The sequence below is a fragment of the Hippichthys cyanospilos genome, chromosome 19 (assembly GCF_059441005.1).
Source record: "Hippichthys cyanospilos isolate Australia breed blue-spotted pipefish chromosome 19, RoL_Hcya_1.0, whole genome shotgun sequence".
Taxonomy (NCBI): Eukaryota; Metazoa; Chordata; class Actinopteri; order Syngnathiformes; family Syngnathidae; genus Hippichthys; species Hippichthys cyanospilos.
The window spans coordinates 10927239-10948600 of record NC_142387.1 but is presented as its reverse complement, the minus strand read 5'-3'; the positions used below and the strand labels follow the sequence as shown (position 1 = coordinate 10948600).

Below are 21362 nucleotides of genomic sequence, written 5' to 3'. Positions count from 1 at the left end.
CGGAAGAAATGGAGCAAGTGTGTGGACGTGTCGTCATTCCAAGCGCGTAAGACAAATAGATTTCCCCTCCTCAGCCTACAGCGGCGCTGAACCAAAAATAGGATCTGGTAGCCGCAACAATAAGTAAACAAAAGGTGCTATTTGGTGCAAAAGGCATAAAATGAACATTTGAACTCTGTCGGCGAGTCACTGACAGATCACTGTGTCGTTTTACAATTGGAAGAAGTTGGTCACGTTGTTCCCGTTGTCATCGTTCCGTCGACTGCGCACGATTGGAGAAGAGGATTCTACACACCGGCCGGCGGCTCCCTTTGATTCATTCATCGTTCGCTTCCTGGAAAACTTCCGAGGGTGGCTTAGCTACAATTCCTGGGTAACCACTGCATCGATTCAACAAAGCAGCATCGCTGGAATAACAGGTATTGCACAGTTTATTGACTATCAGCCAGTGGAGGATCGTCGTGTTCAACATTAAAACTTTCCCTGGTGGATTAATTGCGTCATCGTAGCCTCGTTGCTGGAATTGAGGTGAAGACTTCGATCGTTGGATTATAAAACCGTTTTGACTTCCGTGGTGTTGTTTACGATCGTTTCAAGTGCCTTGTTGTGGATTACGGAAATTGTTCTTTGCGTTTTGCGAGTGTCCTTATGGAACATTCTAATTCATTGCTGCTGTGAATTATTGACGTGCTGAACTGCTGTGTGCTCATGGTTTTGCTATATGTGTGATTTAATTGCTGCTGCTGCTGCTCACGAGTGTTGGTCAAATTAATTGATGGTGTTTTGCAAATTAATGTATGGTTATTTATTTTGAATGAAAAATCCCGGAATGCGCTCAGGACGAGCAGCGAGGCTTATCACCATGGAGGGATCCACCCTCAGAAGAAGAAGCTGAGAGTCGTCTTTGACTGTGCAGCAACTTTCCAGGGCACGTCTCTAAACGCCCAACTTCTTCAAGGCCCAGATCTTACCAGCTCGCTGGTTGGTGTCATCAGCAGGTTCCGAAAGGAGCCAGTAGTTCTCATGGCAGATATCACAGCTATGTTTCATCAGGTCCGAGTACCAAGAAACGACTCAGATCTGTTGCGCTTTCTGGTGGCCAGATGGAGAGAAAAAAGAAAAAGTAAAGAAAGAAAGCAGAAAAAGAAGGCTGGAGCGGCAGAAATGGCAGGCCGTCAAACGGAACTTTATCCCTGGAGATCTAGTGACCATCGTGGACGACACTGCTCCACGTAATTCATGGCCCACTGGAAAAGTTGTGGAAACGGATCCAGACAGGAACGGATTCGTCCGAAGAGTTCGTCTGAAAACAAGGACTGGATTCTTGAAGAGACCCATCACTAAGTAAACCGGAATAATAATAAACCGGAAGAAATGGAGCAAGTGTGTGGACGTGTCGTCAAATAGATTTCCCCTCCTTAGCCTACAGCGGCGCTGAACAAAAAATAGGATCTGGTAGCCGCAACAGGCTTGACTTTTTTAAACGTTAATATCGCCGAGGATCAACTTAATTAATCGCCTCAACCAATATCGTGATCATGATTAATATTCGTTTAATTGTGCAGGCCCAATATAAAGAGGTTTTGGGGTTTTATGTATCACAAAACGTTTGTAGAAGTCTGAACTCTAGTGGACGTCGACTGGTTTACAGCTGTTTGTCTATAATATTAATGGACTTGCTATTGTAAAATGTTTTGAAAAGGTTGACGAACCGTTCCCACAATACGTAGCCCGGATTCGTACGTAAATCGAAAACTACAGAAAAACAGTTGTGAATTTATTTGGATGACGATTATCACGCATGTAATTCAAATTTACAATACGTAGTAAACCAAAAATATTGTCTATTCGTCTGTAGTTTTGCCTGTTCAAACAGAATGTCCTTGCTAAATAACGCACCCCTGACTATGATGTACAGGGAAGATAAAATATGCTTTTTGAACATTCTTGTTTGGCCCTTGGTATTTCCTTGATAGCGCTGTTTCATGATGTAATACAACATCGCCATCTAGTGGCAATGTACGTTGCTCCTTGACACCAGACCTAGTATAAATACACGTACAGTAATTCGGATTTGGTAACCTTTTTTTCTGCCAGAAAGCACATATGTTTTCATGTATTAGTTTTGTTTTATGAGTGATCCCCAACAGAGTAAATCACATTTTTCTGAAAATATTACATTCCCGCTGGCACGTAATAAAACGCGACTGATTTAATCAACAGTACAATCAATGTATGGAGCCCCAGATGTAAAAATAATCATTTTGTAGCCACAGTCAGCAAACGTGGCACATTTCTGTAGGGATGATGAGGTAGAGGCCCAGCTATAAACGATGGGACAGGGATGACGATTGGATATTATTTTTGGTTGGGGGTGAGCTCCAAAAACCTTCTGAAAAGCAAGTAAACTGAGTTAGGAGCTCGGTCATAGAACAAATGAAACTCCTAAGTCAAGGTACCGCTGTAGTTTTTGAACCTATCGCCACATTTTGCGTGTCACACCTGGGGCTCCGACAAACACAATACAAAGCGCAATAATTTACTTTTGAAAAAACGATTGACATTTAAGGCTTGATCAGTGAAAGGCTTCAAGTGCTGAGGAAAAGGAAGTACTTGAACTGGAATGTTGCCAGTTAGAAATATAGCAAGTCGGACAGTGGCGCCGGTAGGTGCGTCATCAGCTGGACTCGGATCCACCGGTGCGGCTCCATGCTGTTGTACCTCGTGTACGGATGCTTGGACATAATCGCGTCCACCGTGTCGTCCAGTAAGGGACTCATGTCCTTCTGTCGGCCATTGCACTGCGAGCGCATCAGTGCCATGATGTGATCAAACCGGGCTTTCCCGTAATCCTCCCTGACGTCCCGGGAGGCCTCGGCCCACAGTTTGTTGGCCGTGCCGGCCAAGACGTCGCGGCTCGGTACGCCCGCGGCGCCGGAAAAGTTCCCCGGCTCGACGACGGACACCTTGACACCCCAAGGTTTCATTTCGTAGCGCAGGCAGTTGGAGAACGCTTCCACGCCGTACTTGGACACACAGACAGGCGACTGAGCGATATTGCCCATCCGACCGTGCAAGCCGGACATGTTTACCACGCGACCTGGGAGAGAAACGCAACAGTTGAACCCAAGAATGTCCTCCTCTTCTAAATATCGACATTGTTTCAACTAAAATACAATAGTAGCCGTTGGGTCCAAAGCTGAGCTGTCTTAAGAGAATTATCCCTGATTGGAATGTGGCCTGAAACTTCACAAGTTAGCGTCTTAAGGGCTGCAGACCACAAGGAGCCGACCAAACGCGACGCGTATATTCCAAACCCCTGGAAAGCAAATTGTCACACGCTAATTTAGACGGACGGCCTCGCAAGCAAAAAGCCTTTTACACAAAGAGGTCAGATTCGTGATGAAAAATTTGTGTCAGGTGTTAAATTTAACGCTAGGGATGCGCCAAAATGACAAACTTTGGACGAAACATCAAGAGAAATGTGAATGTACCACGTACACTGTATATACTGTAAGTAGTTAGCTGCTAATGCTAACACCGTAAACTTTTGCCGTATCATACAATGACAGCATAATTACGTATTTAATCAAAGCTTGAATGACTTTTGTAATGACCTTATGACCTTTGTAATGTGATGACAAAAAAAAGTGGTGAGGGTTGAAGCTGAGCCACATCTACTAGGACCGAACTTCAAAATAAAAGCTTTTGATGGGCGACCAATATAACCAGTATAATAAATTACTAGAATAGCTCCTTTTTTGCGGTGTTATAGCTAAACAAAGCGCTAAATAAAGCGTAAAATAACCCAGACACGGTAGATGCATCTACCAGGTAGTAACTAATAGAGATGGGATGAGATCATTTAGTGGTTGTCCCAATGCACCTGGAGCCTGATCTCCAGAGACCAAAGTAAAGATACTATCCTTGAAGTGGAGTAGGTGTCAGCGACATGGAAGAAGGTGGGAAACTGGAATGCTAGCGATGCAAAAACCAAAGCTGTAATTCTTGAATAGACTTGTCGCCCTCACCTTTGGCTCGGCGAATGAACGGCAGAAGAGCTTTGGTGACCCGGATGGTGCCCCACAGGTTGACCTCGGAAACTTCTTTGTAGGCATCCATGGAGGTGAACTCCACCCCTCCGAATGTTGACTCACTGGCATTGTTGACCAGCGCCCACAGACCTGGATGGTGGACCCAGACCTAAAAGGTTACCCAGAGTTCCGTTGACTCTGGATTTGTTCTACCTCTCTCCGTGTCCTCCATGTTGTCTCGGACGAACTGGGCTGCTCTGGTCACCTGCTCATTGCTGCGCACATCCAGCTGGATCACATTCATGCGCTCTGAGTGGAACTCCTCCAGAATCTTGGCACCCTCTCCACCTTTATCCTGCAAGGAAACTATCCTCCATTTTGTAGCTCATTGTGTCAAAACATCAAACAACTACATATGATCACTGTCATTAAGGCTTGAACGGTCACAGGAATCAAATGACATTGTATCCTCATGACCCTACTTTGAAACCAGACTCCTGTCTTGAAATTTTAGGAGCCCTAAAACCTTCCATAAAACACATTGTAAAATCTCATTTTGATTCTTCTAAATTCTAACATTTTTCCTATAAAGCTTTCATTGAAATTACTATGCAGGCGATTGCCACACTCACCTTAAGGAGACATCCCGCAAAGACGGTGAAGCCAAGTTTGTGCAGATGTTGGGCAAGAGCCAGACCAAAGTCGCTGTCGCAACCTGTAATGAATACCGCTTTGCCCGTTGCCTGCACCAAACAAAACATCAATGTAGTGCTGATGTACTCTATCACTTGAGGCACTGGGTTCTCAAACTTGGTTCCTTAGACTCTGGGGTTCTGCAAGCCGTAGCTTGGGCAAATTAGGAGGAATAAAACAGAAAAGTGAGGCTCTTAAATGTATTATACAGTAAATGCAACTTTAACAAACTTCTTTGACATAAAAAAAAGTGTGGCACCATCTTCTGGCTTATTAGGGTGTTACAACTACAGCCCAAAAGATGCAGAGATCTGCAAACAGGTGAGTTTTTACCATATGGTAGGATCGGATAGAAACTAGCTTTTTTTTCCCAAAGAAGAAAAAGTGTCTTCTACAGTAGTAAATGCAGTAATATCATTAGAATGATGTACTTGTCTTGAAACTTAAGATTTCAACTTCTATCAGAATCAAAACATTTCTTTGAACGAATAACTTTTTTTGATCGATCTTTTTCTACTAACATAAAAAAAAATACATTGCATTTACTCGAGCAAATTAATTTCATATCGTTGGAGAACAGTCCGTATCCCAATAATGTAGACCGTGATGCGTTCACGGCCCCACTCGTTACCTCCACCAGTCCTCTGGGGATCCGAGGTGTCGCGACGCACAGGACGCAGAATAAATAGGTGACCACCACGCATTCGCTGACGCTCGCCTCCGGCGCTCCCAGCAGAGCCGTGGCGGCGTTCAGCAGGGCCGGCAGCCCGAAACCCAGTGACACGGTCACCAGCGCCGAGAAGCAGACGAGAAGGCACACTCGAAGCGCGGGCAGCGGCGCCATCTTAGCCGAATGCTGCCTTTACGTTCCGGGACACGCCTCTCTGACGACATGGTTTAGTAAAATAAAAACTCGTCAAAGTGTCGCTATAGAATAAGGTATTTATTTAATCGCTTACTGCTTGTCGGGTGCCAGTACAGCCACCAAAACAAATGAGCAAGAATTAAATAAACTATTGAAGGCGAAACCGGAAGTACATGCACGTGAACCATCTTCATTCGTGTCAGGTTCGTCCAACGCCAACGAGTCCACATTGTTTTCATAAGCATTTGTTTTGTTTTTTTGAGACGAACAAACTAAATTAAAAAAAAGAAGAAATGTTGTCTAAATAGTTGCGAATACCCACAGAAATGCTTGAATTTAACCTGAATTTAAAAGTCATCATCACTCTTATCCAGCAGATGGCGACTCATGTCTTCCCTGGAAGCGCAAACTGCCCTTGCCTCTGGACCCTCCAAAGCGCTATCTGACCCCATGCCCTCGTCTTCTTCTTCTTCTTCTTCTTCATCCGTCTCGCTGTCATCTGACTGAAAAGTACGATTACACAATCTCAAATCAATGCCAATCTCAACACCCGTGTAGGCTTTCTATACAAATTGAAATTCATTCACGGTCAAATGATAGTAAATATGAAAACATATCACCATCAAATAATCAATAATGTCTGGTTTAAATTGCTTAAATATCCCATGAACGGAGTTCAATGACTTTTCATGTCCACGGCTATAATTATATCATGAACATAAAAAGAATTACGTGGAACAAACAATATATTTTTAATATTACTATAAATTTACCTCATCACTTTCACCACCCAGCATGCTCCCAATGGCTGTTCCTAAATATAAGAAAACATAAGAAATCCATGTAAACAGGAGTCATAAATGCATTTTGGAGCTCTTCTGTATTTTTAGCGATGATAAACTGCAAATGTAAAATAGCAAGATTTGTGTATTTAGGAGCTTAATCTGGAAACTAACATCTGGATCAATTATTTGTTTACCTGCCACAATGTCATTTAGAGTAAGCCTCGGATTAGAAGTTTGACAGTCATCAGTGTCTTCATCCAGGCCTTTGCCCTCAACATTGTCCTCTTCATTTACTGTAATACACACAAACGCATTTTAGATTTCCAGAAGTTACCAGCACTGCAAGTTTAAGTGAGCAAATTTGAGGCAGTGTTTGTTTCACGTGAACCTGTAGAATCCCCATAATTCTCCGTCTGTTGCTGCATCCAGTTTTGATTATTTTCTTCCTGTAGATATAAAGGAAAGCATCCTAAAAATCCTGTGATTAAGACATCATTTTCTGTTAGCAAAAAAAAAAAAAAAAGTTTGTTACAGTCACACACCTCAAACATTTTCTCTTGTTTGTGCTGTTTTTCTCGCTGCCATTCAAGGTAATAAAAGTTTGCAAAGTTTTCCACTTGCAGCTTGTACTGCTCCTCCAGCTTCTCCTCGATCTTCTCATACTCATCCATGAACAATGGCCTGAGAGATCAAAACCGCGAGAGAAAGTCTTGCTTGATAAACGACACAATTTCCGAGGAAATTTCGTGATAATCTCGTAAATAATTTCCTATTTTGACACCCGTAAATGATACAGTTCTGTGACGTGGCGATTTTTGAGCAAATTTCACAAATTCTAGAAGGTTTAAAACCGGACAAATAACCTGACACTTTGCAGTGTCTGGAGTCTCCTCTGATTCATCTCCAACTGCCAATGTTTCTTTTCTTTCTTGGCATCCAGACTGGCAACGTCAGAAACAACATTCCTCATCATGACTTTTGTCTTCTCCACATTTTCCTTAATCGAGGAAAAAAAAGTTGAGGCTACGGCGCGAAGGAAATGATCGAACAAGATTTTTAAACCTCAAGCGTTGTAGATACAAACCAAGACTTCCTTAATAGCATGTCTCAAAGCCTTTTCTGTTTCACTGATTTCTAAAGGTCTTGCGATGGCAGCCGTCCTCAATTTCTTCAGAAAAACACAAAATATTAACCGTAACGACATTTAGCGCTCGGTGATTACTCTCCCTTACCCTTAGCTCCACCTCCTTTCCTAATAAATCATATAGAGACGCTCCTTTCGACGTGGCCTCTGATGCCAGCTGCCGAGCTGCTTTCAGATCCGAAATCTGAGAAAAAAGGAAGGACGTTCCAAATAGTTCAAATCTAAAGATCCGTTAAACATCATATGCTTAGTGATGCTACATAATGAGAATCTGACGGCATGATAGCCTTGAGCAAACATATTGCGGTTTCACGGAATTGAAATTACAGAAATTACATCTATTTTTCTGCATGATAAAAACAGTTTAATGAGCAAAACAGGTTTTGAATTCTTTCTGATTGATCGCATCCAATTTAAACTGAAATATAGGCACTTAAATAAAAATAAAGTAAATATGCACAGTCATTCTTTAAAAAAAACAAATGCACAATTATATTTGAAAAAAAATTGATTTAAAATTAACTACCAATGAGTGATGGTTGCTTTTTATTTTTTTTTTGTTTTCAAATCAATCATTCAACTTCTACGTGTATTAATTAATACTACAATGTAGGGCTGCACGATTACGTCCAAAATAATAATCACGATTATTTTGGTCAATATTGAAATCTCGATTATTCATCGTTTGAACAAACAAGTCTATTTATTGCCCTTTTTTTAAACAAGCAGTATAAAACCCAAGCTTAAAGGCTTGACACTAAAATAAATAAAATAAAAAATAATTAATGGCAAAACTTGGCACACAGGGCAACACAGCAAACCTACTTGCTGAGTGCAGACCAATGAAAAAATAAGCCTAGTCAGAACCCAGCATATTATTTACTTTTAAGCAAATTTAAATCAATTAGCAGTCAAAATGTCATTTTTGGTCATTTCACACTGAATTTATTCAAATTTTTTGCCAATCGTTTTCTTTGTAACTGGGTTTGAATTGACAGCTAGCACTGCAAGTATTAGGAATCAGGTGAGAAACTCAATGCCATTTCACACTGGTAAATAATATGTTAGGGTGAGAAAACAAGAGGCTTTTGTCATGCAAACATGTGGGAAACATTGCCCCCTAGTGGTAGTGCTTGATTTGACTTTCATTCATAAAAAGACTTTCAAAACATAACCAATACAATAAAGTTATGATATAAGAAAAAACGTTCTCACTCGACTGCCCAGTTCAAACTTGATTTTGACGTTGTCGTCCTCCATTCGCTCCTCCTGGGCCATCTGCTTGGTCTTCATTGCGTTGTACAGCACCGATGTGATCTTTAACATCTCTTTCACTGCGTAGCCGTCAGCCTGGTAAAGGCGCTTGGTGTTCATTTTGATGTGAGCTTTGGTCGCCTGTGACATGGACAGGCAAATTCGTTAAAAGGTTAAAAAAAAAACTCATTTTAAACTTGAGTTGTTACCATGAACTGCGCAACACTCTTGATGAGGAAAACTCGGTCTGACTCTGTGTTCATTTCAGTTGCGATTTCCATCTGGGGGTCATAACTATATTAGAGAGGAGAAAGGGAGAATGGGTTCATAAATGTATAGCAGGAATTAGGTGCAATGATGTCTTTAATACCACAATGGGGAAACCTGTTCTCTCCTCAGCAGTAATTATAGATACAAGAAATTGAAATATTGATTTTGCATATTTATCTCATTCAATCCCAAGGATATTTTTGTTTGTTTGTGTTTTTAAAGAGTTCACACATTCAATCCCAGGTACAGGTACTTAATTTATTATTTTTTTTTATTTTTATAAGTGTTAGGCTAAAGGTGGTTCTAGAAATGACCGGTGAGTTAAGTAATTAATGAATCAAATACTAAAGTAATCTCTAAGTACTAATGAACGAGATGATTTAATGTAAAAAAAGTTTAAAATTAATTGGTGCTAAAGTAATCGATTACTGTAGGCGCTAAAGTTTATATAGGTAATAAATACCAAAGTAATTGACAAAGTACTCAAGTACTAATATATATTTTCACTTTAGGAACTAAAGTTTACTTGGGATATATGTACTAAATTATTTGACAAAGTACTCAAGTACAAAGATAACTGATTACTTTCGTACACGGTGCCAAAGTAATCGATTAATTTAGGTACTATATTTACTAGTTACTAAAGGTTAGGTAATTCAGTATGTACTAAAGTAATTGAATACTTAATTCAAGTACAAGTACTAAAGTACTTTATTACTTAGTAGAAAGCACTTTAGGTATTTTTATTAGGTAGTAAACTTTACTTTGGGTATAAGGACGAAAGTAATTGATTGCTGTATGTACTCAGACTATAAAGTGATTAATTAGTTCAATTACTTTACTTTAAAAAGTAAGTATTAATTGACTCCTGTGATATGTATAAAAAGTGATTAAATTAATGACTTTAATATTTAATTTATTTAGCCAGGCATTTTCAGACATTCATTCAGCCAATCACTGTAAAAAAAAAAAAAAAAAGAAAAGAAAAAGATATAAATAAATCCCTGGGATTTGGCATATGCGGAAAAAAAAGTAAAAATGTCTTGTCTATGGAATTGAAAATTGCATAAATATGACAATATATAGCCAACAAGTTGACACGTAACGTTGTTCAAATGTGTCCAAAATATCCTATTATATACTTAACATCTTATATATTTAATGAATGAATATCGATGTTTTTAAACATACCACTGAGCAAGCCATATTAGTATTTCCGCTACGAGCGTGAAGTTGGGCGTTCGGAAGTTTTCCACAGAGATCAAGCGAGGAAAGCCCAACGCTCTCATCATTTCTGTAAAATCTAGCAAAGAAATCATTTCAGCGGCGTGCTTTACGTATATTTTTAGATATTGGATCAGTTTAGCACGCACTAGTACTTACTTTGCAAGTCTCTATAAGACATCCTGCCAATGGGGAAATTAAAATCGAGGGTACGCAAATAAAATCCAACAATGAAAAACTTGAGATAATTGCACATCATCTTTTCATTTTCGATATAAATAACCACGCTAAATTGTCCATTTCTAAGACAACAAAGACGTGTTCCGTTTCGCCTTTGTGATCTCGCTCTTTTTTTTATTCTGTCGACTTTCTGCCTTTGCAAACATGTCTTGCGCAACGCTGCAACGACGAGACGACGACTGCAAAGCTTTTGTTTACGTTTGCAGCCAAAAGGCTGGTCACACCCACAATGCAAAGCGTTGCCCAGGCAACAGAAAAGCAACAACTAATTGTGTGAATCCGTTATTTAGCATTGAGGATGTCATGATAAAAGTTATAATAGGGTATAAAAGCAAAATAGGGTGATATAGTATACATGATTTAGTATATTTACTTAAGGATGTTTTATTTTAATAATTAGAAATACAGTAGCTCACTATTTGATCCAGTGCATGCAATATTAATAACATATAAAAAAAAATATATATTTTCTGAAGACGAGCCATTTTACAATGATAGATTTGTGGTTGAGGTTTTTATTTTATTAATATGTATAGTTGAGATCTTAATAATTATAGATTAGGACTCATCTAATAAAAAAATACTTTTTATCTTGTTATTTTTTTATGTGGAAGATACGGTATGCACTTTTACATAAACAAAAAATACAGCTCTCATAAAATTTTGTATCTTGAAAATATTTGACTTGTATGACTAGAAATGTCCAATATTAACCAAAATCAACAGCAAGGGGTAGAAATTGAAGCACTACTACTAAAAACCATGCAGATTTATCATGTTTAAATAGTAAAAAATATGCAAAACATGATGGTTGTGTACAAATCATGTACAGTAAACATATTACTAAGTTTCAATCACAAAAAATAGTCAAGTACCACAACACGTTGTATATTGTTAAAATAAACACATTTGAGCACATTTCAATTCTAGTTTTTTTTTATTTATTATTTTCCGGATGATAAATATTGTCACACATCCTGGTCAAGTAAATTGTCAAAATGTACAGCATAGCATGCACATGCTCATGAGGCTTCCACAAGTGCTGTAAACATTTGATCCATTTAGTTCGACAGAACTTGTGAAACTACGCAGATGGCTTTTTTTAATTTGAAATAAAAAGGCAAAAATGACGATGTATAGATAAATGCTATATTTCGCGTGCAAAAGGTAGTTAGAAAGGCTTTGTTCAACGCGATATCCTATGGCAGCGTTTGGCAAGCAAAAATAAAAATGATGGCAGAATATGAACCTTTTAACACTGCTATCTTTGGATATTAGTGGAGTAAGGCTGGTGGATGCTTTACAGGTGTAGCTCAAGGAATTCCAGTATGACAGAAAAGTTCATTTATTCCAGCAGTTTGATTGAAAAAGTGAAACATGTTAAATATAGATGCACTACAACTGGAGCGAACAATTGCATTATTTTTCTGTCTTATGATGAATACCGTAAACCTCAAAAATAACAATCTCAAGAAAATGCAATACAGTATAACAATCCTCTGTATATTCACTGCTCACTTTTCAAAACTACACCAGCTCATTTTTTTTTTTATGTGGAACTCCTCACTAGCCAGATACATAGTTCAATAATAATAATTGCTACAAGAGCGCACCCAAATAAGGAGCCTCAAATCATTGGGAGGGAGAAAATAGTTTATAATCCACGAATGTTGGAGCACAAAAATCCAGTGTTCCTCTGTGTACAAGTTTCACTTTTTGAATCCAACAAGTGGAAGTTTAGCCAGGGTTATAACGGAGAGTCTTCACTGCATGAATACTTAACGTGTAAACAAAAGGAGTGAAATACACAATGATTATTTGTTATAATTTTAATGATATTCGCTTCAACCAACATTTATGAACCCAAGAACTTAAAATATCACATATAAAACAATAGTTATATTTATTATTGGAATTAGATAGAAATTGCCCATAGCATTTTGTTATTTGCAGGATCGCGCTATGACACAAATAGCGAAAATCTAAAAAATGATTGACGCCCTTTTGCGGAAAAGGTTTTAGTTGCCATAACATAGTGGCAAAGCATTACTTTTGTCCAAATAAAGAGCTTCAATTCATTGGGAAGTGTGGAAATAACTCACAAATACCGGAGCACGAAAATGCAGTGTTCCTCTGTGGGTAAATTTCACTTTTTGAATAAAGAAAATATTCTAGCATATTCGACTATATTGAGGCGCACCTGTCGTGCGTGTCCGCTGCGGCAGTGTAAGTGCAACCCTCTACTTCCCCCTCATTTGAGGAAATGATCAAGCTTCCTCTTGATATTGTCAAAAGAGTCCGTCCCCATGTAGTCCGCCTGGCCTTGCTCCCATTTCTGCTTGCGCTCCTCGGAAGACGGTTGCGGCTCCTGCGGGGGTGCCGACAAGTGGACCGCCGCGGCCATGGACGCCAAGTTCTCCTCCATAGCCTGTGGAAATCATTGAAGACAACCCGTGAGTCCAAACTAAAATAATACATTAAAAAAAAGAATAGCCAGAGCAAATGAATTCCGCAGAAGCTCTGGTGTGAAGTTGCAGCTAAGCCTACAAGCTTGCGTTGAGCTTCTTGCATACCTGTGCTCTCCCAAAAGTTACCATGTCACTGTAGGGGAACTTTACAGGAAAAGCAGGGACATCGTCCACCACCAGAAATACATAACAACAATCATATTTACATCATCTGTCATGATTAAAAAAAATAAAAGCGCATCATAAGCACGTCATAAGTCAGAATTGTAGAGGATTTAGTTACCTCTTCGACGCATTCCGTGTGGAAGGGCTGGTCTCCGTATTGCTCCTGAAGCATAGGCACAACGCTGGAGGAGTACAAGGCCCACCAGTCAAGGAGGAAGGATGGGTGCTCGCCGCCAGATATCCCTTTGCTTTTGGCGTCCAAGCCGTGGCTCCAAGGTTTTGTCTTCCCCAAAAAGTGGACCACTTTAGCTTTGCCGCCGTAGCTGAAATGAGACCGGGCAGAATCCATGTATTTGCTTATGACCCTCCCTGGAAAGAAATATTGTAAATATTATACTATGTTTCCCACAGAATATATGACCTAGTAATAGTCCAACTTTTACTTTTAAAGTTTCTTAAAAATATATATGACGCTTTAACTGGCTCCCTCAGATGAAAATGTTTCCTCAAATGTATGAACATTTTTCTCAATGGAATTTTTTAAAATCCTAAATAGTACATAACGTTTTTCTCAAGTTCATTCTCAAAATTTGACATTTTACACACAAATTATATATATAATATATATATAATATATATATACATATATATATATATATATATATATATATATATATATATATATATATATATATATATATATATACATATATATATATATATATATATATATATATATATATATATATGTATATATATATAAATGTCAGTTATTGTTTTTTTTTGACTGTCTAGTAGTGTAATTGGTGCAGTGGGTAAATAAATACATTTTTTTTCTGAAACGATAACAAATTAATTACTTTTCACAAATATTTCGCTTTTATTTTTGTAATCTGATAATTTTGATCTGGACGATATATAATTTTGTCATTTTCCCCCCCTCACATCAAAATTTTTTATCCTAATGAAAAAAACCCCCCACAAAATTTTCACAAAATTCGGCTAATGTGTCTGAATATGAAAATTGAAATTCATAAATTCTCATTCTTCATTTAATCAAATTTTAACCTCTGTGCTCTTGGGAAATGAGTCAAGACCTTAAGAAGGTTGTTTTGCCAGAAATCCCCAAATCGACATCTCTGTCAAAAAAAGTTTTTTCGTCAATAACGCCAAACTAATCTCAGCGACATAAGCCCGATTTTGTGCAAGCAAATCACAAATTTGACATAATTCCCCTAAGTAGAGTATTACAACTTTGATCTTAACTTACTTATCATAATATAGTATTTATTCTCTTAGTATAATCTCAAATTACATCTTGAATCTCAAGTACATGACTGGACGAAATCACCACTTTATTCCATTCAACTTGTTTCACTCCTTTAACTTTTTATATACAAAATGACGAATTTCTGTGCCTCAACGTGTTTCGACTTGTATTTCAACTACAAAAAAATGTATTCTCAAAAATGTTCTCAAACGTACGACGAACAACCCCAGCGTCTTGCGGATTCGTGTTCGATGGCGACGACGTCGCCGTTGTATATATGAGCGCATATCCTCTGCCTTTTTGATGTTTGCTCTTTAGCCGGAGCGCCGCAAAAGATGACAAGCGCGACTCGTAAAAACCCCTTCATCGTTCCTGCTATTCGTCATTCCCGCCACGTCGCCAGGAAAAACAAAACCTCATCTTGTCAATAAGGTTTACGTCCGGCCACAAGGACAGAAGATTGGACGCACAATGACCTGGCTGAGTGGTAAACATAAAAGGTCTTTAAATAAACGGCTCTATTTGGGGATTTGCTATCAGCTGTTGGGGCGGAAACCCTATCCGCCGTCGCAGGCGTTCCACTACTCATCTTGCCCCGAACTCCATGTCAGCATGTGATTACGAGCTCACGATTGGCTTATGCGTCGTCACAGCTTACGCGGACTCTTTTGCCGCAGTGCCATTTTACGTTTTCTTACGCCGCAACTTTAAAAAGAAGCTAGTGACCTACGGCTCTTCTCGCTACGTGGCCGACGGGGGTGACGACTTTGGTCTTTTCCGTTTATCTGACACGCCTCCTCCCCTTTGCCCGCTTCGAGTATTCAAGGCCCCCCGCACCAAACGGTTGAGACACATACTGCTTGAAGGCCGGTAGGTACGTATAAATGGCGATGCTGCTGAGATTGTAGATGAAGGGGAGGTGTTTTGAAATGTCAGCCGTGGCCCAGTCGCTGAAGAAGCCGTTCAGAATACCTTGGTCTCCCCCTGAAACAGATTGGAGACGACCGTGAAATCGGCATCACCGTTAGCTCAGAATATAACTTGTCTTTTGAGCCGATGACACGTTGTCCCAAAGTTGGAATTTTATTTAGTCATAGTCTAAAGCACGGGTGTCAAAGTCAAGGCCCGGGGGCCAGATCCGGCCCGCCACCTCACTTTTTGTGGCCCTTGAAATGCTGATGTGACTTCAGGTTTCTGACTACAAAAACCAAAATTGCAAGTTGTCTTTAACTTTTAAAAATTTGGGGGAAGAAAAACAAACATTTTCCTTTTCTCCAAATCTCCTTTGAACAATTTTTGCCGACTTCTGATATCAAATCTTGGTAAATGTGTGATCTACACACTTAAAATGTATTTGAATTCACAGTCATTCCGGCCCTCTGACAGAAACTATCACTATAATGCGGCCCAAAATAAAAATGTGTTTGACACCACTGGTCTAAACGTAGCTGGGGTTCTTGCTAATGGGTAGTAAAAGTCTCCGGTTTGCCCCATCTACTATACGTGCCCAAGCAGTTTTTTTTTCCCCATCAAAAGATCTCAAAAATTCCTGCTGAAGTGGAGATTCCCCAAATTCTACGGAGCTGCGTTTGCGTGTAGCAAGCATAAACCGGAGATTTCCGCCATTACTCTATTTCCTCCCCGACGCCAGTGATGTTGAGAGACGGAATCGCTTTTTGATTGGACAGAATTTGGCGTCTCTACTGCTGCCTCAGGGCTTGACGAATCCGATTTGCAGAATTTTTAATAAAGTCATGTGGACAGAATTTTTTACACACCAAGGAGGGAAGAACACGTGGGTTTAAATAGTCCTGGTCACATGTAAAAAAAGACCTTCGATTCTGGAGTGATGTTTCTATAAGAGATTCTATAAGACCGAGGCTAGGCATATAAAACTAACTCCTAACCCTCATATAAAAGTACCCTACCTAACACCGAGTCGCGAGAACACTGCTTTCTAATAAGCACTTCAGAGTCTATCGCTAGTTTTCACAGTTGCTGGCCAGACCTTATAGTATGTGTCACATGAGCATTACAGGTGACACCCAACCCTCTTCCTCACCGTGGCAAATATCAAAGATCAATGTGTTGCTATAAATATCGAGGCTTGCTTACTTTCGGCCCGCCATAAATTTGTTTAAATGGGGGTTTGACAATGACGGATCGCCCGCTGTCGGGGAAAAACGATCTCCTTGTCAAAATACGTCAAGGGCCTATGGATGGACACTTGATAGTTGACATCAGATTTGGCAGCATATTGTAAAGCACAAGTGTCGAACTCCAGTCCTCGAGGGCCGGTATCCTGCAGGCTTTCCGGTTTTCTCTCCTAAACACACCTGATTGGGATGATTTTCAAGCTCCCCCAGAGCTTACAAATGAGCTTATCATTTGAATCGGGTGCGTTGAGGAGAGAAAACCGGAAAATCTGCAGGATACCGGCCCTCGAGGACTGGATTTTTGACACCTATGTTAAAGCGAGTGAAGATTACAGAGTAAATGGAGTTCTTCAAAGCTCCATTTCTGTCTGAGTGAATTAAACTCCAAACTTTTTGTCAATTTTCATCCACTCCCGAGGGCAACATTGTGTAGCAGGTAGGGTGCAGGGCCTGTATCGAAACTTTTTTTTATTTTTTTTTGTCTAACGCATTTCGAAAATGACAAACAATCAGCCTAAAGCGAAAACATCCGAGTGGGCGCACCCCGGATTTTTGATTAGTTTCTACCATTCTTCACGGTTTAATTGCATCTACAACGTTTCATGAGTCATTTTCCTTCATAAAAAAAAAAACAAACCAAAAAAAACCCCAACACATTTACACTCAAAGCATCTGTTAAATGGCAACGGGGGTGCGTCGCACACTTTTAAAGATTATAATGGCTATAATGTCTTCTTTTGTTAATTGCCCCTTACCCCATTATAGTAGCGATATACAACTTCCCGTAGTGAAATATTCTTCAAATAATGCTTGTAAGTCATCAAGCGAGGAAGGTAGTTAGCTCTGGCGTCTTAATTGACTTCCGTTGCTTTAGAAAAGTTTCAAGCGCATCGTTTCATCCCTCATTTGCTTTATGGCGATGACACCTTGTGCAGTTTACCGCTTCCTTTTTTCCGACAAAATGGCATTATCCCTCGAGGGATGGAAATAATTCAGGTAACGGGCCGCTTTGCTAATATTCGCAGTCAACTTTAAGCACATGCTTCATTAACGTTCCTTTCTAAGTCTGTACATGATGTCCCAGAGTGGGGGGGGGGGGGGGGGGGCTGGCCAGCCATTAAGGCCAACGCATAGCTGACTCAGCTTACATTCATGCAATGTGGAAAAGAGGTTAAGGTGCCGTTTGGTTCATGCTGTGCTTGGTTTTAAGTCTTACAGAGGAGATTCCATTCAAGCAATGTAGTTTTTCCTACACAATTTTCTGGTACAATTTAGGCTGATAATTGTAATCCAGTTCAATATCATCAGTATTATTGCTAATCCTGAACAAATTTGTCTGAGTCTTAGACGCAGGACAATAGGAAATTAATTATGCCACGTGTGCTCATGCAAATCTGAAAAGTGGTTGATGTCTTGCCAATTTATTGTCAGATATCAATTCCCATTTGGAGCTTGGAATGCAGGGATAGGAAGCACCCGATTCCATGGCTATATCCGTTACTTTTTAAAAATATCATTCATAATCTGTAGAGTGATAGAAAGCTTAAGTGTGGTCCCAGCTAAAAGGTCAAAACAATTTCCGCTCGTGACTCAGCCCACGCAAAAACGCTCTGGTGAACAACAGCTTTAACTTTGGTGCACTGAGCGCTGATCCCGGTCGTAAATCTGAGGCCGGACTGATGATTGCACGTCATTTACGGTACACCGGTGCTAGAATGGCTGCACGGTCTGAGAGTGAACGTCCCTCATTTGAAAAAAAAACTGTGAGGTGAAGGGTGGGGGTGTGGGGCTTGCTTTTTTAGGCAGCAGGCTTCATAAAGGCCTTACAAGGAAAGAAAAGATCAACATGGCAGCTTTAGCTTCTTGTTACTGAGGACTCTAAGAATCAGGTGGATGTTCACAATGATGTAGTCTAAACACGGTATTCGAATTTAAACACGAATACAGCAGCAAAATCTACCCAACAATCTTGTTTTCTGGTTTTAGTCATGTGATGTTCACAATGTACTATCCTCCTAAGACCCAGCCTATTCATTTTTGTCCACTGTTGTGAAACGTTATATTTGCTTGATAACTTTTGACTAATTGGAGATACCCTACTAAGTCCTGATGTGTTCAGTAGAGGACATCCAGGCCTTTCCACTGAGATCCCATGTGTTTGGTTGGAATGCAATTAACTTTGCCATGCAACAAAACACATAAATAGGCTGAATCTCAGAGCACATAGTTTAAAGGACATAAATCAAATTTCATGAAAGCAATGTTTATTTACTTTTAGACTAGTGGGGGTGCATGAAGTATATTGTTGTAAATGAAAATAAAATGGACTTAATTTACATCGAATAGCCATAATCGGAAAAAAAATTACAAGCCCAATATGCACTTTCCTCATTTGTTTGTGCTACGAATCAGTTCCACGTAGCGCAATGTTCCGTTTGTCAATATTGATCCTATTTATAGAAAGGGCAATTTGTAAGCAGGGGATTGCTTCTGGGCACGGCTGACTCCGGACTGATTTAGATTCATTATCACAGTCACATTGGCCGTATGTTTGCAAGTGTTTTGATTTCATGTCTTAAGATTTACCAGTGGTTGCATTTCCTGTACAGTTAGTATCAGGAACCGTTGGTTTACGACTTCCAGAATTGTTTTCCTACTTCCTACATTGGCTACGTAGCATATAACAGACCAATTGCATTGTTAAAAGAAGCACTTCATGGCCTTGTTTAAAAAAGTCAGTGTATCATACCAAAAACATTAGTTTTATATTCTTAAACCCCTTTGTATACAAAACTATAAACAAGCTAGTAAGGTTTTTTTTTCCTAGCACAAAATGTGCGTGTCGGCTCACCGTCAAAGCTGCCGTGTTCCGTGCAGTACTGAAGGAGTTTGTCATAAGTCTCCACAGACGGACGAAAAACAAACACGCCCGAGTTGAAGCAGTCAGGCCAGCCGGGATCGGGGGCAGCCGACAGTTCTTCTCTGTCAAAGAGCTCGTCTATATTCGACAGCGCCTGAGACGTACACCAACAGAAGTGAAAAAGCCGCTCCCACAACTTTTTTATTCGCGTGGTTATTTGACATGCTCTCCTGGTCTCACCAGAGTGTCTGCGTCCATGAAGACACATTTAGAGTAATGTGTGAGGGTCCAGCAGTGGAGTTTAGTGAAGGTGACGCCCAATTCGGGCCTCTTCAGCAGCGCCAGGTGGGCAGCGTCCCCGCTGTCCAGAACGTCGACCAAACGAACCTCATCGAAGATCCTCCTCAGCACGGACCTGACGGTTTTCCAAGTGTCAAACAACAACACAGGCCTGCTGCTTTGAGTGAGAATGGAACATCCTTACTGGCATGGTTCCGACACCTGGGGCCCGATGAGGGCTGCCAGCTTTTTGGAGGTTTTGTGGCGGCGCAGGGACTGGCCCAGAACCATGGCCCCCTTGGCATAGCTGTCATTGGTAGCCAACGTAACAAAAGCTTGGTCTGGAGAGGAGGAAGAGACACAATTTTATTCCTTTTACTCTTATGATTGCCTTTGTTGTTGTCCCATTTGGGGTCACCACAGCGAGTCAGGCACGTGATTTTTTTGGCAGAGGTTCGATACCAGATGCCCATCCTGATGCAACACACCCATTTTATATCCGGGCTTAGGGCCATATCAGGCTGGATAAAACAATAACAGACAATACTTGACATTAACAATTCATACTCTTGACCAGTGTCCACCCTCTCCTCCGGGGATGCCCCCCCCCCCCCCCCCCCCCCCCCCCCAGTGGCGCCCCCTACCTTAGCCGGGACGTTTGGCATCCATTTTGTTTGTCGTCATCATATAGCACACATGCTAACAGGCTAACATTAACAATATACTATTACATGTAAATTTGGTCACTTGTGACTGCAGATGTACACCAAGACGATATAGGAAGTAAAGAGCATAATAATCGTTAATAATTCATTGTCACTGATAGAATGAAGTGGGTTATTATGTCAAATCGAAACTCAACCTGATGAAAATATTTAATAGAAATAGGACACCAATAAATGTCGCTTGTTGCTTTAAACTTATGTAAAAAACATATATAAGATAATTATAATGACATTTGACGTCACGGGGCGGTGTCGTGCTAAAAATATGCACTCAAAAGCTACAGCCGAATTTGACGTCAAAGCGACGGCATTTTCACGACATGACGTAAACACACGCCACGTCACTCACTCATTGACATTTGAACGTGTTAAGTCTCCTCAACCGCGCTATTCGCACGCATTAAAAGTGTCACGTCTCGCACCTTGGGCAGTATCGCGGTATTTGGAGGAAAAGCCTCTTTCCGTCGTCCCATACCTGCCATGACGAAAGAAAGTCCAAGCTACGTCGTCGTAGCTTCGTGGACGCCACCACCACACACGCGATCGCACGCACGCACTCACACACACACACACGTGGAAATGAAAAGGAGCGACAAAAGTATACTGAGGTGCATTTATAGCAGCGGGACAGTGGTCAGCGTCATGTGACTGGGGGGCTGTGTCCTGTCCACACATGCTCACGCACACACACACTCTCCAGGCTTTTAGGGGTGTGTGTGCACTGGCGAATAATCCGTTATTATGTCGTCATAGTTAATTTATCATTTCTGAGGATAAGCAGATGGATTGATGGCTTTTTGGACTGGGATATTTATTTAATAATAATGTGGGGGGGAGTGTGTGTGTGTGTGTGTGTGGGGGGGGGGGGGTCCTGCGTAATTAATCCATATTAATTTAGCAGTTGTATGCTAATATCGATCAACAGTAGTG

General features: G+C 40.4%; 3 protein-coding genes across 5 annotated transcripts; all 3 read right to left on the bottom strand.

Moving 5' to 3' along the window:
* Positions 1-1764: 1764 nt before the first annotated feature.
* Positions 1765-5869, bottom strand: bdh1 (3-hydroxybutyrate dehydrogenase 1). The gene is made up of 5 exons (XM_088402299.1): positions 5359-5869; positions 4667-4777; positions 4248-4389; positions 4032-4184; positions 1765-3100 (listed from the first exon to the last, which is right to left on the bottom strand). Exons 1-5 carry the CDS (start codon positions 5569-5571, stop codon positions 2634-2636), a joined length of 1086 nt encoding a protein of 361 aa, XP_088258425.1. The 5' UTR covers positions 5572-5869; the 3' UTR covers positions 1765-2633.
* An 8-nt stretch (positions 5870-5877) lies between these two features.
* On the bottom strand, positions 5878-10692 carry LOC148407879 (intraflagellar transport protein 38-like). 2 transcript variants are annotated; one of them, XM_088402291.1, is made up of 12 exons: positions 10429-10692; positions 10237-10348; positions 8985-9069; positions 8737-8916; positions 7610-7705; positions 7462-7545; positions 7241-7374; positions 6920-7058; positions 6766-6823; positions 6572-6670; positions 6366-6406; positions 5878-6095 (listed from the first exon to the last, which is right to left on the bottom strand). In XM_088402291.1, the coding sequence occupies exons 1-12, from the start codon at positions 10526-10528 to the stop codon at positions 5940-5942; spliced, it is 1284 nt and encodes a 427-aa protein (XP_088258417.1). In that variant the 5' UTR covers positions 10529-10692; the 3' UTR covers positions 5878-5939. The 2 variants fall into 2 exon arrangements, with proteins under 2 accessions (XP_088258417.1, XP_088258418.1); XM_088402292.1 differs by having other exon boundaries at positions 8985-9056; positions 10429-10592.
* Positions 10693-11427: 735 nt separating this feature from the next.
* Positions 11428-21064, bottom strand: LOC148407878 (glycogenin-1-like). 2 transcript variants are annotated; one of them, XM_088402303.1, is made up of 8 exons: positions 20908-21064; positions 19913-20048; positions 19669-19843; positions 19420-19582; positions 15270-15396; positions 13262-13465; positions 13083-13155; positions 11428-12937 (listed from the first exon to the last, which is right to left on the bottom strand). In XM_088402303.1, the coding sequence occupies exons 1-8, from the start codon at positions 20912-20914 to the stop codon at positions 12761-12763; spliced, it is 1062 nt and encodes a 353-aa protein (XP_088258429.1). In that variant the 5' UTR covers positions 20915-21064; the 3' UTR covers positions 11428-12760. The 2 variants fall into 2 exon arrangements, with proteins under 2 accessions (XP_088258429.1, XP_088258428.1); XM_088402302.1 differs by lacking the exon at positions 13083-13155 and having other exon boundaries at positions 13261-13465.
* Positions 21065-21362: the final 298 nt, after the last annotated feature.